This window comes from Dendrobates tinctorius, unplaced genomic scaffold (genome assembly GCF_039654945.1).
Source record: "Dendrobates tinctorius isolate UK_male_01 unplaced genomic scaffold, ASM3965494v1 ptg000165l, whole genome shotgun sequence".
Taxonomy (NCBI): Eukaryota; Metazoa; Chordata; class Amphibia; order Anura; family Dendrobatidae; genus Dendrobates; species Dendrobates tinctorius.
The window spans coordinates 6354139-6368360 of record NW_027361832.1 but is presented as its reverse complement, the minus strand read 5'-3'; the positions used below and the strand labels follow the sequence as shown (position 1 = coordinate 6368360).

At 43.9% G+C, this 14222-nt stretch overlaps 1 protein-coding gene across 3 annotated transcripts in view; it reads right to left on the bottom strand.

Moving 5' to 3' along the window:
• The window catches only part of MATN2 (matrilin 2), a 107456-nt gene that overhangs the window by 52538 nt on the left and 40696 nt on the right, over positions 1-14222 (bottom strand). For all 3 annotated transcript variants that reach the window (XM_073550438.1, XM_073550437.1, XM_073550436.1), the window contains 2 exons: positions 8302-8424; positions 5751-5873 (listed from right to left, as the gene is read on the bottom strand). In XM_073550438.1, coding sequence (XP_073406539.1) covers positions 5751-5873; positions 8302-8424 — 246 coding nt within the window. The remainder of the gene's footprint in view (positions 1-5750; positions 5874-8301; positions 8425-14222) is intronic.

The following is a 14222-nucleotide window of genomic DNA, read 5'->3' as shown; positions in this document are numbered from 1 at the left end:
TTTGGGTACACGTGTTTTTCATTTACTTTGTTTGTCTGCCCTATCACCTGTCAGGTGCAGCTTTAAATACCTTCCCCGACTGGATTACCTGCTGGTTTTAATGTTATGACTTCCAAAGCACATTCATACGGATAACGTACAAACCAGGGAAACAAACACCTGACTTTGACAGGAAATGCCCTTCTCTGACCCTAGTCTGTCCATGCCTGACGGTGGAAGTTGGCACCCTAAGATAACGCAATGGCGCCTCCACTTGATGGTGGCTTACCCTGAATGTCCTTTGTAGCTCCTGGGATCGCTAGAGAAGAAGCTCCCTAAGTAGTAGGGACCAACCAAAACAAACTACAGAAAAGTGAATGAATCCATCAAAGTCTATCACCAGCAGGAAACACCAGTAGGGGTATTTCAAGCTGCACCCAACACGTAATAGGACAGACAACCCGAACTGCTAAATTACGTACACATACTTCTCCCATAAGTCTGTTTTAGTGGACCGAGAGAGAGATTTTTTTTTGGGGGGGTACTCTGCTTCCTTTGGCAGTCCCCTAGCCCTTACTACAACCATTTTATAGCACCAAAGTTCGGAACCCCATTGACTTCTGTGGGCTTCGGGTTCAAGTTCGGGTACCCGAACCGAACTTTGGACTAAAGTATGGTTGAACCCGACAAACCCAAACATCTACGGGTCCGCTCATCCCTACTTGTGACCGTTACCTCTGACTTCCAGTCATTCAGGAGATGCGGTCACAACATAGGATAAGTGTAAGACTAAGCGCAGGGAAATTACATTAGTGGCAGCACTCCAAAGCTGCAATAACAGCAAACGCTGGAGTGGCGCTTTAAGTCACCCAGACATTACAGACATACAGTACATAGCCCTTGTTCTTTCATCCATGCAGTGTTTGCTCTATGGCGGTGAGAGGGCGGAAAACATCAGGTAAAATATTTTATTTTTTAATTACCTAAAGCTCAGTGTTTAATGCCGTGTCCTGATGAACTTTTCCACATGAAGTTTCATAGCGAAAACCGGAAATCAGCTCTAGGGGATAAATCCACCTAAAATGTAACATCTGTTTTCATGGGTTTCCTCTAGGTTCTCGGATTTCCTCCCACTCTCCTCAAATATACTAAAAGGTTAATTGGCTATGAAATTAGATCTAGTGTGTGGGTCTGAGCAAAACTAGTCTGTGAGCCCTACTAGGGACAGAAACTCATGTTAGTAGTTACATTCTGGGTACATGTTGCTTATCTGGGATCAATGGGAAGATAATAAAAGATCCATTGACCAGAAGATTTGGGAAAGATTAGTGTCAAAATAGCCATTTATTTTTAGTGCAGATAACAAATTGATTTTGTTACTATTGTTCGTGGACCACTAGATGAGATTTGTACCTTAGTATCCAAAAATGTGAGATGGAGGAGTTATATGGGCCATTGATAATGAGGCTTGGATGGTACATGATGTGCGGGTGGCCGAAACCATTACAGCAGTCTCCCTGACAAGTTATGCAGTTGGACAGACATGACTCAAAATCTCCCATAAGAGCAATGTCTGTGTGTGAATATATGAGGTGTACCTGTCACGCTAGCCGCGAGAGGACGCCCAGCGTGCGGTGCAACACGAGGTGAACACTAAAGGTACTGTCACACTTAGTGATGCACTAGCGATCCCGACCAGCGATATGACGTGGTCAGGGTCGCTGGTGCATCGCTAAGTGGTCGCTAGTGAGCTGCCACACAGGCAGAGCTCACCAGCGACATAGCAGGGGTCGGGGGTCGCTACTTACCTGTCAGACGAGGCGATCCTGACGTCCTCCCGCCCGCGTCCACGCGTCGCTCGTCGGCGCCACAGGAAGCTGACGACGAGAAACGGTCCAGGACGTTCTCGCGCGATCAGCGATAACCAGCGGGGGAGCCGGTCGGAGGTAAGTATCACACATAGCGATATCGCTAGCAATATCGCTATAACGATAACCTGTGACGTTATAGCGATATTGCTAGCGATATCGCTTAGTGTGACAGGCCCTTAAGGAACAGGGCACTCACCAGGAATTTCAGGGTCACATACTGGCAAAATTTTAGGGCCACTTTGAGACTCGGCCTCTACCTCTCAAACCTTCCACAGTCCTACCGTCCACTCTTGGAAAAACTCCACTTCTGCACCACGTCCTCACCAATCACACATTAACAGTTCCCATTGAATACCATATCACATACAATAGCCAGGAGCTTTTGTTTTAAGCCTGCCACCAAGACAAGGTACAGTAGACTCTTTTGGCCAGGCCCTACTCTACGCTAACCTATTAAACATTTCTTAAAATATCCAATCCTCTTTGTAGTTATATTTATCTTTAAGACAATATGTCACATGCATTTTTTTTAAAATGACCAATAATACCACATACAAGGAACAAATACCATCACACCAAGACCAGATCACATGTTACCACCACATAGTGACTGAATAATACCACATACAAGGAACAAATACTGCCACACCATGACCAGACCACATATAGTGACCAAATAATATCACATACAAGGAACAAATACCGCCACACCATGACCAGATCACATACTACCAACATATAGTGACTGAATAATACCACATACAAGGAGCAAATACCACCATACCATGTCTACACAACATATTACCACCACATAGTGACCGAATAATATCACATACAAGGAACAAATACCGCCACACCATGACCAAACCACATACTACTGCCACATAGTGACCAAATACAATAATACTGATCATTCTTAAAAAACGCAATACTCATATTACTATAATTACCATTATACACAGTGGCTCTGTACATAATATACAATGTATAGAGTCAGTGTACAGGTAAGGCTAGTTTCACACTAGCGCTTTTGAGCGCAGCGACGGCCTGCGCACGGCCGCTGCTAAGCCCCGCCCCTGCCGCACCTCCGCCGATAGCTCCGCCTACCGGCGCATGACGCTGCATGCGTCCTGCGTCCCCTATCTTTATCACTGGGGGCGCAGGCCATGCTCAGTATGCGTTTGGCGGTGCATGCGCCCTTTTGATGGTGCGCCGAGCGCAACCAAACTGCAGCAGGTTGTGTTTGGCGCAGGTCGGCGCACCGTCAAAAGGACGCATGCGCCGCCAAACGCATACTGCGCACGGCCTGCGCCCCCAGTGATAAAGATAGGGGACGCAGGACGCATGCAGCGTCATGCGCCGGTAGGCGGAGCTACCGGTGGAGGCGCGGCAGGGGGCGGGGATTAGCGGCGGCCATGCGCAGGCCATCGCTGCGCTCAAAAGTGCTAGTGTGAAACTAGCCTAATACAGTGACTCACCAGTGACATTATACACATGAGCTCTGTATATAGTACAAGTATACAGGTAATACTGGGATCCCCAGTGCCATTATACATAGGAACCTATGTATATGGTGATTAGATTGTACAGGTAATTCAGTTATCACCAGTGCCATTATACACAGGAGCTCTGTATATAGTGTACAGGAAATAAAGGGATCACTGATGACATTATATACAGGAGCTCTGTATATAGCGTCAGTGTACAGGTAATACAGTGACTCACCAATGACACTTTACACATGACCTCTGTATATAGTATCAGTGTACAGAAAATACCAGGATCCCCAGTGCCATTATGCACAGGAGCTCTGTATATAGTGTATAGTGCACAGGAAATACATGGATCACCGGTATCATTATATATATCAGCTCTGTATATAGTGTCAGTGTACAGGTAATGCAGTGACTCACCAGGGACATTATACATAGGAGCTCTGTATATAGTGTCAGTATATAGGTAATACAGTGATAACCAGTGACATTATACACAGGAGCACTGTATATAGTATACAGTATATAGTTTACAGGTAATACAGTGATCACCAGTGACAAAATATACAGGATCCTGTATATAGTGTCAGTGTACAGGTAATGCAGTGACTCATCAGTGACATTATACACAGGAGCTCTGTATATAGTGTCAGTGTACAGGTAATACCGTGATAACCAGTGCAATTATACACATAGTATACAGTTTATAGTGTCATAACAACCCAGCCTTGAATAAAATGGTTTAGGCCTGTTTCACACTTCAGTTTTTTCTGTCAGTATAAATCTGTCAAAATAGCGGAAAACGGATCCGCAGGCGGACTGACAGAAACAGGGGACAGCGAATCGGCGGATGTACGGATCCGCTGATGGTAAAAATTTAAAGGAACTGCGGTAGGAAAAAATAAATAAAATAATACCGGTTCATCTCGTGCAATGATGAGGCTGGAGATCGCGCGATGATGGGGCTGGAGATCGCGCGATGATGGGGCTGGAGATCGCGCGATGATGGGGATGGTGATCGCGCGATGATGGGGATGGTGATCGCGCGATGATGGGGATGGTGATCGTGCGATGATGGGGATGGTGATCGCGCGATGATGAGGCTGGAGATCAAGGAATGGAGGTTGCGGGTAAGGAGAGAGAGAGATAGATAGATAGATAGATAGATAGATAGATAGATAGATAGATAGATAGATAGATAGTGAGAAAGAGAATTTTCAACCAGCAGAGACACTTGATTCAGGGTTAAAAGGCAAAAGTGCAGATCCGAACTGCAAAAAAACGTTGCATGGTCCGTTCGGTGATCTTTGTGGATGCCAAAATTTTGGCGGATCCGCAGAATTACGGACGCAAAGGACAGTCATCAGTCAAAATCCGCCGATAATGAAAGTCAATGGGGAAAAAAACGGATCCGCAAGGAAAATTGGCGGATCTGTTTTTTTCACAAAATGGCGGATCTTGACTGATTGAGAAAAACTGATGTGTGAAACAGGCCTTAGGGAAAAGAGAGTCCGTTGTGAAAAAATTCTTTAAAATCATTACATTTTAATTCATATTTGTTTAAAAGATAATACTAAAAATCCAAGCAGAAAGAACAACAAAGTGACATGTTACTGTTGATGGCATAAGGAGTATATCCTATTTAGGATCCATATCACAAGCAAAGCAAGTATATATAACAGAGTAGACATGGTCATTGTGTTGCTGAAGCAAAGGGTTATCTATAAGGTGCAGCGGATATAGAAGGTCTCCCTTAAGTAATTATACTTACAAAGAGCCAAAGTGCTTGTGAGATGGATAGTAAAGTGTCACCACCCTGGACGCTGCCGTTTCGCCAGATGCTTTTTCAACAGGGGTACACCTTGACGCTGGTGGGATGGCTTTTACGTTTTTTTTAATCAAAAACAGTGTTTACTAAGTACCCTATGATATTTACATGCACTTTTGCTTTTAATGGTCAATTTGATTCTATCTTAGGTTTTTGTTTTTTTAACAGTACCAGGGAAACTTATGAGATTTCATAAATCTCATGCATGTTATTTTTTTTCCTGAATTTGAGAACTTCAGCGTTTATTCTATCTGCAGCTTGTCAATTCTTTGAGCGTTTTTGAAGCAATTTTTCAGCGTTTTGTCACCCATAGAAAGCAATGAGAAAGTGAAAAAACGCTGAAAAAAAATGCAACAGATATTTTCATGGCATTTTTGGTGTATAAAACTAATTTCATTAAACACATACTGTAGGCAAAGCACACTTGTAATCTGCGCCCAAAAAATGTGTAAAAAAATTGCTGTCAATATGCGACAAACCAGGCACAGTGCTTTTACTGCCAGGAAATCAGTTTTTCGCTGCAGAAAACACAGTTTTTTGTTCAAATGACAATGGAAAAGTGACACTAGCAATACTTACTGATGCAGGATTTGCCATCATTGGCCAACTCATACGCGTCATAGCACTGACATAGATAGGATCCCAGAGTATTGACACAGATCTGCTCACATCCATGTTTCTCTGTGGCACACAAGTCCACCGCTGCACAAAACAAAAGTATAATAGTCGACATTGTAGCTTGATTTGATGATAACACAAGAACGGCAAGAATAATAGAAAAAAAAAGAATGAACATATACAAAATTCTAATATATTTTCTGTATTGTCCACTGAGATTGCAGGAAAACATACCATAGTAAGGGCAAAAAAAAAAAGTTCTGCCTATATGTTATTGCCCTTACTACAGTATATTATGGTATAGGACTATCAAATACAGTAAATATACTCAAATGACCAAGCTAAAACATAGAGCAGCTGAAATCCTACAGGCGGATCTTTATCTTCCCCGACATCGACCATCAGGGGAGAGTCCAAAGGTCCTATACATGTTAGATGGTTAGTCTGAGATACATGGTTCAGCCTGCTTAAAGGGGGTGTCCACTAATTTGAAACTGATGATCTATCCTTAGGATAGGTCATTAATAGGGCTCAAACACCTTTACCCCTGCCGATCAGCTGTTATCAGCTACAGACAGGCGCCAGATGTAATCAGCGTATAGAGTGTAAACTCACAGCTCTGTACACTAAATATTAGTGGCTACTCCTGAGTATGGCAGAAAAGGTCCTATTCACTTCAATAGGAGCTACATTACAGTACTCAGGAGAGGCCACTGCACAGTGTATTGGACCATGATATTGCAGCTTCATGCTCTGTTTACAGCCAGTATACAGCAAAAATGCCAATAGTAATCAGGGATTGACAATGAATTCTCACCCAACAATGTATAATGTATAACAGCAAGTAAGATAAAATATAACTTTTAATACATAACTCTAAAAATAATCAAACCTAAAGTGTCACCAAAAGTGATTAAAACGAGATGCCCATACATTGGGTAATCCCCAAAGGATAATTGAATGCACCCAAAAGCATCAGATAGGAGTATAGAATGCAGTTAATGTAATAACCAAGCAGCAATCTATATATATTGGATACAGCATAAAAAATAGCAAAATGCCATAGCCAATTGCACTCATATGTTTATATACTGGCTAAACCAAGGAAAGGGGGAAGAGGTTCATAGCCACAAATAGATGAGAATAATAATAAAAGGAACAATCTCACCAATATTTTGCAGACGGTCAGGAGTCTCCAGGGATACTCATCATACATATGGATAGGCAGCAGTGGGAGTACAATACCCTGTCACAACCCTCATAAGCTGACCATTATCTGATCCCCAGACTCCTGCCCTGACAAGGGCAGTCCACAACTAGCCCTAAATTGCACAAGCCCTACACTTTCCCTTCAAGGAGCGTCCCAACGCGTTTCATCCAAGTAATTCTTCAGGGGACTAACTTGTTCAAAAGTGCCACAGTGCTAAGGCTAAGAGATACATCCTCCTGCTCTCAATACTATCTGCTGTCTGCCTTGTTAGGGCAGGAGTCTGGGGATCAGATAATGGTCGGCTTATGAGGGTTGTGACAGGGTATTGTACTCCCACTGCTGCCTATCCATATGTATGATGACTGATGAGTATCCCTGGAGACTCCTGACCGTCTGCAAAATATTGGTGAGATTGTTCCTTTTATTATTATTCTCATCTATTTGTGGCTATGAATCTCTTCCCCCTTTCCTTGGTTTAGCCAGTATATAAACATATGAGTGCAATTGGCTATGGCATTTTGCTATTTTTTATGCTGTATCCAATATATATAGATTGCTGCTTGGTTATTACATTAACTGCATTCTATACTCCTATCTGATGCTTTTGGGTGCATTCAATTATCCTTTGGGGATTACCCAATGTATGGGCATCTCGTTTTAATCACTTTTGGTGACACTTTAGGTTTGATTATTTTTAGAGTTATGTATTAAAAGTTATACTGTTTACAGCCAGAGCAAAAAACAGCTGATCGGTGCAGAATCTACTTGTCGGACCCCCAATGATCTAAGATTGATGACCCTTCTTAAAGTGGTTGTCCACAATTTTTGCATTGATGATGACCTATCCTTAGGATACATAATCAATGTCTGATCAGTCGGGGTCCGACACCTAGCACCCCTTCTGATCAGCTGTTCTCGGTGTTAGTGGCCCGAATTGGTTGATTGTGGAGCTGCATCCACCTCCAATTGATTTGAATATGAAGCGGATGTGTGTTACCTTACCGTGGCCACTATCACAAGACGGAGCAGCTCCACAATCGAGCCGTTTCGGCCGGCAGCCAACGCCGACAGCATGAACAGCTGATTGTCAGGTTTGTCGGGTGTTGGACCTTAACCAATTAGACTTTGATGACCTAGCCTAAGGATAGGTCATCAATGAAAAAATAGTGGACAACCTCTTTAAGAAAGGTCATCAATGAAAGAATAGTGGACAACCTGTTTAAGTAGTGGACAGCCCCTTTAACTCTGCTAGTAATTTTTCAACCCATACCTTATGTGATATACCAAACAAATAGGTCTTACTTTTGCACGTCTTCTCATCAGTATTTAAGACATATCCCTGCTTGCATCTACATAAGTACGACCCCGGAGTATTGATACAGAAGTGATCACAGCCATGTGTGGTAGTAGAACAGAGATGAGGAGCTGGAAGAAAGAAAATGCACGTTATGTCATTATAGACAGTGAGCAATGACCTATAGGATGTCGTATATATGTGATTTCCAGAAGTGATGGCCAATGAGCCAACGATGGCTAGCTGAGTTCTCCAAAAAAGTAAAATCGCATTCACAAGATATTGGTGTCTCTAAACGTCTATAACGGAAGGGTTCTCGATCTATCAAAATCCTTGACCCGTGTGTTTATTACTGTATGTTACGGTAGCTGCTGTTCGACATTTTCTGGTTAGTTTAGATGAAGATCACATCACATCTTCTCGTGAGTATCTGGATCACTGGCACGAGGGGAGTTCTCTGTAAATCATTGTATAAATCAGCCACAAATCCCTAAAGCCCACTTCTCATCTATTGATTTTCCAGTCACATTTACAGCAACACAGAGGGGATTCTTGTGGTTTTCTTGCCTCAGTTATGGGGCCGGTCTCTTGTTACGGCAGAGTTCCGGCGGTTTGCACTAAACCATAGGGTTCTGGTAGACCTCCCACACTTAGTTAGAGGTCAGTCAGTGTCATGGACTTATAACAAGACCCCTTTTTTCTTGTAAAGACAGTGATACAGAAGACGAGCAATGAGCCTTTTGTAACACTTGCCGCATTGTTATTGAGCCAAGAGACATTTTTCCCGAACACCACAAGGTGTAAGAGGTTGAGCAGATGTTTCTTACTAAGAACCAAAGCAAGTTGGATTGGATTTATTAAAGGTGGAAATTAATAAAGATGAAAAAGTTTTCTGCTCTATATTTGATGCAAATACCAAGATAACGTGATACTCAGATGGTCACGGTGGTTTTATAAACTTAGTGTAATGGTTGTTATAATTTTTTATTTCATAACTCAATAGTGCACATGAAAATAAGAAACTGTGTAATATATCTTATCAGAGAAATTTGCTTCTTTCTCCTCCTGGATTGATCATTAATTCTCAAAATTCTCAATTCACGGGTAAAATCTGTCTTCAGTGAATATAGATTTTCTCATTACTGAGAAAGGAGTTGGAAAACTAACTGTTATTTCAGGAGAACTTGCAGCAGAATGTCTGTCTCCACCTCTAGCTCCTCCTCTCTCCTCTCCATAAAATTTTAAAAGCACCAACTGTCATGTTCCATCTGAGTATTCCAACTCCATATCTAGACTGGGATGTGGATAAAAATCAATTTGAACTTGTTGTGGGGAATGAAGGCACATTTTTGAAAGTGAGGATGATCAAGGGGTGGAAGAGGCTGCCACGAGAGGTGGCGAGTTCTCCTTCAATGGAAGTCTTCAAACAGGCTGGACAGACATGAGTCTGAGGTGATTTAGTGAATCCTGCATTGAGCAGGTGTTGGACCAGATGACCCAGGAGGTCCTTTCCAACTCTTACATTCTCTAACTCAGTAACTGGCGTCTCACATTACCCAGTGCTTTTATCTGAAATTGTCTCTGTAGACATCATACAATGCACCAACATATTAATCACCCAGACAACCATTCTATTGCTTCAATGCCTCTAAAAATAAGAAGATAAAACAACTTGGCAGTGATTAAAAATATTCAGTTTGGGGTCTACAGCTCGAATGCAGACCGTGTGTCACCATGGTTACAAACTACATAGAATCTCTGCTTAGGCTTCTTTTACATTTACCATGTTTTTTTGGGCCGTTTTTGCGGCCCCAATAGATTTCTATGGGGTCGCAAAATCGGCCTGCAAAAATTAGTCAGAGCGCCATGTGCCGTATGGCCGTAAGGGCCGAATTTGCGGCCGTGAAAAAAGATCGAGCCTGCTCGATCTTTTTCATGGCTTACGGACACGGCCCCCATTGAAAATCAATGGGGCTGCAAAAACAACGGAAGCTTGTTTTTGCGGTGCACCGTGACTTCCGGTTTTGTGGAACACCGTTTTTTTTTCCAATACTTTTTCCATAGTATTGGAAACCTGAAAAACGGCGATCCGCAAGTTTTTTGCGGTCCATTATTGCGGCAGACCGTGAAAATTGAGGCGATACGGCCCGGAAAAAAGGCCTGCAATAATGGGCCGCAAAAAACCCTGTAAGTGTAAAAGAAGTGGGTCGCCCTCCCAGGGCTGTGGGGTACCCGGTACCGGGCCCGATGAGCTTCAATGGGTGATGGCACGGCAGCTGGGACCTGGCCCGTGGCCCTGGGCGCCCATTGTAAAAGTTGTTGCAGTGTGCTTATGGTGATGAAAGTTTATAAGTGATTCGTGACGACACCTGTGGTGTTCGTCAATGAAGATGTAAGCCGACGCTGCAGACAGATCCTCTGGGACAGATGGTGTGGTGCAACGGTGATGTTATAGCCCTCCACAGGCAGGGCTGGAGTCCCAGGGCAGTGTAGGTGAAGTGACACGTAGATGGTGTAGTGTCAGGCGCAAGGGATGTATCAGTGCTGGGCAGGTTGGCGCAGGAATAAGTGGAGGACACGAGGGCATGTAGTTCCAAAGCTTTACTTACAGTCTGTTGCAGGTACAGGTGCCCGCATCCGTGCCGTGTCCTCTGGGTCAGGAGCTCAGCCAACTTCCAGGCAAGATGAAGTCCTCCTTTCCAACAATCCGCCAACATATGTGCCTTTTCTGAACGTCTCCTCTTATAGCGCCTTTGAATTAAGTACTCCTAGTACTGAGTTACACTGGCGTTCCTCCTGTCAGATGTTCCTATGAACTCTGTTTGTACGGCAGACAGCTGTAGCCTGCTTCGGGGACTCCTTGCTACTAAGTCCCGGTTCACTAATATGTTGCTGTTGTGCCCCCCAAGTCTTGTTTGGGAATAAAGTGGTCACTAATTCTATTCCTCCGGTGTCTGCTGCAGGACCATTAGTATTCATACAACCTCGGGGACTGGACCCCGGCCTTGCGCTTAGAACTTGAAAAGGGTTGTCCTCTAACCCTGGTCCTTGTTCTCTTATTCTCCTTACGTTCCGTGCTAATCCTTCTTCCCAATGGAGAATCAAGCTTCCTTTCTCTGTCTCTTTCCTATGCCAGCAGACCCAGATCACTGTGGCCTGCTGCAGCACTGAGTTCTTCCATCCCTCTCCCGGGGATCTTCTCTGTCTTTCTACATCCTCACTCACTGACTGACTGAACGACTCACTCAACTCTTCCCGCTCTTTTATGTAAACTCAGCTCCACCCACCTCCCAGCACGTTTCGTGTTCCAAGCAGGGAGCCACCAAGGGGTGCTATGCTACACTCCAACCAGGGAGCCACCGAAGGTGCTTTGCTACACTACTTTGTGGTGTGGGGTGCAGGTGTTGGAGTGTGGTCAGGTGTCTCCACCTTACCTGAATGGTGGGGCACCACACCTCAGGAGGAGGTGCAGTACCTCTGTGGCGACTGTACCCTCTGGAGCGCCACAGAAGCCTTAGTCTTATCCTGCAGTTACACTCCCCTCACTTTGTACCCCACCGCTCTGTCCTAAGTTTCTGTGCAAGGAGTGAAGTTTGGTGTTGTTTTGGGGAATCTGGATATTTAGGTGTGCCCATGATGAATTTTTCTCGCTGCGTATTTTTGTTGCATCAAAAACACATAGTCTTACAATTCACACACAGTCGATGGGATTTATAGAAATCTCCTGCCCACTGTGCTTCTTTTTTACTGAACGTAACCTGACCTGCGGTGCATGTTTCACGTCTGCAATATGTCAATTTCTCTTGCGGGTACGCCGTTTTCTGTGCTGATTTTCATCACAGACTTGAATTAGAAGCGGAAAATTCACAAGTAAAAAATGTGCATGTGTTTTTAGTGGATCTCTGTAGTGGAAACAGCAAAAACACACAAACGTATCAATAACGTTTTTTCAAAGCCAAATAACCAGGGGAAGAGTCTTCAGGAGATCATTTGCATATTCCCAGTGCCTTCTGGGATAAGTGAAGAGTCTCCGCGAGCTCAACGATCACTGGGTTTTGGCCGTTGCAGCTGAAAAGAGGAAATCGGAAAACCAGGGGAAGAGTCTTGAGGAGATCATTTGCATATTCCCAGTGCCTTCTGGGATAAGTGAAGAGTCTCCGCGAGCTCAACGATCACTGGGTTTTGGCCGTTGCAGCTGAAAAGAGGAAATCGGAAAACCAGGGGAAGAGTCTTGAGGAGATCATTTGCATATTCCCAGTGCCTTCTGGGATAAGTGAAGAGTCTCCGCGAGCTCAACGATCACTGGGTTTTGGCCGTTGCAGCTGAAAAGAGGAAATCGGAAAACCAGGGGAAGAGTCTTGAGGAGATCATTTGCATATTCCCAGTGCCTTCTGGGATAAGTGAAGAGTCTCCGCGAATTTGGGCTCATCTTTCATCGTTTTTAAGAAATCTCAAGATGGAAGAGGCCAGGAGCCATTTGGTGAGCTGCATTTCTTGCTACATGTTCACAGACTTACCAGTGGAAAAGCCAAACTTCACATGCCACAAATGCAAGCTTGTATCCCTGTTGGAGGAAAAGTTGCAAAATCTCGAAGAGAGGTTAGCTACGTTGAAGATCATTAAGGAAGGTGAAGAGTTCTTGGACAGAGCAGAATTATCTCTTCATGTTACAGAAAGAGAAGAAATTCGAAGTGCACCTGAAGAAACAGAGGAATGGAGACATGTGACCCAGGGAAGCAGGAGGATCAGGAGGCAGTCAGCACCCATACTGCTCAGAAACCAGTACCAGGCTCTCACGCAGGAAAACAATGAAGAAATACATCAGGATAAGACTTTGCCAACAAGCAGCAACCTTGTACGCCTTCAGAGTCCTCCTGGATGGAGAAAGAAAAATGTTGTGAAGAAGAAACGGAGAGTGGTGGTCATGGGGGATTCCCTGTTGAGAGGAACTGAGGCCGCTATCTGCAGACCGGATATAACTTCAAGAGAAATGTGTTGTCTTCCAGGTGCAAAAATTAAAGATGTGTCTGACAGGATATCAGGACTCTTCAGACCTACAGATGACTACCCATTCCTGCTACTACATGTGGGGACAAATGACACTGCAAGAAACGACCTGGAAACCATCTGCAGAGACTTTGAAGACTTAGGCAAGAAAGTGAAAGAACTGGGAGCGCAGGTGGTCTTCTCTTCCATCCTCCCAGTGGATGGCCATGGAACAAGGAGGTGGAATAAGATTCTGCAGGTGAACAACTGGCTACGTCGATGGTGCCGTCAGCAACGATTTGGATTCCTGGATCACGGAGTGAACTACTTATACGATGGACTACTTGCTAGAGATGGGGTGCACCTTACGAAGACTGGTAAGCATGTATTTGGAAGTCGCCTTGCTACACTTGTAAGGAGAGCTTTAAACTAGAACAACATGGGAAGGGAAGCAAAAGACCAGAAAAAGCCATACACCTGACAAATGCTATTGAGAACTCTGCTATTAGAAGTGGAAAGGAAGAACAAAGACGAAAGAATCTAATTAATAAAAATATTCGAGAAAGAGAAACTAATCACAAACTAAAATGTTTCTATACTAATGCACAAAGCATGGGCAACAAACAAGGAGAATTGGAACTACTAACGCAGGAAAAGAAATATGATGTCATTGGAATCACTGAAACTTGGTGGGACAATACACATGATTGGAATACAAGACTAGAAGGATACAACTTATTTGCAAGAAACAGACTTGATAAACGAGGAGGGGGTGTCGCATTGTATGTTAGAAACGCGTATATCTGCACAGAGATTGAAGCTTCAGAGACTGGGAGTTCTGTGGAAACTGTTTGGGTAAGAATACAAGGACAGAACAATGGAAAGGACACCATTGTAGGCATTTACTACAGGCCGCCTGTGCAAGCTGAAGCTATGGATGAAC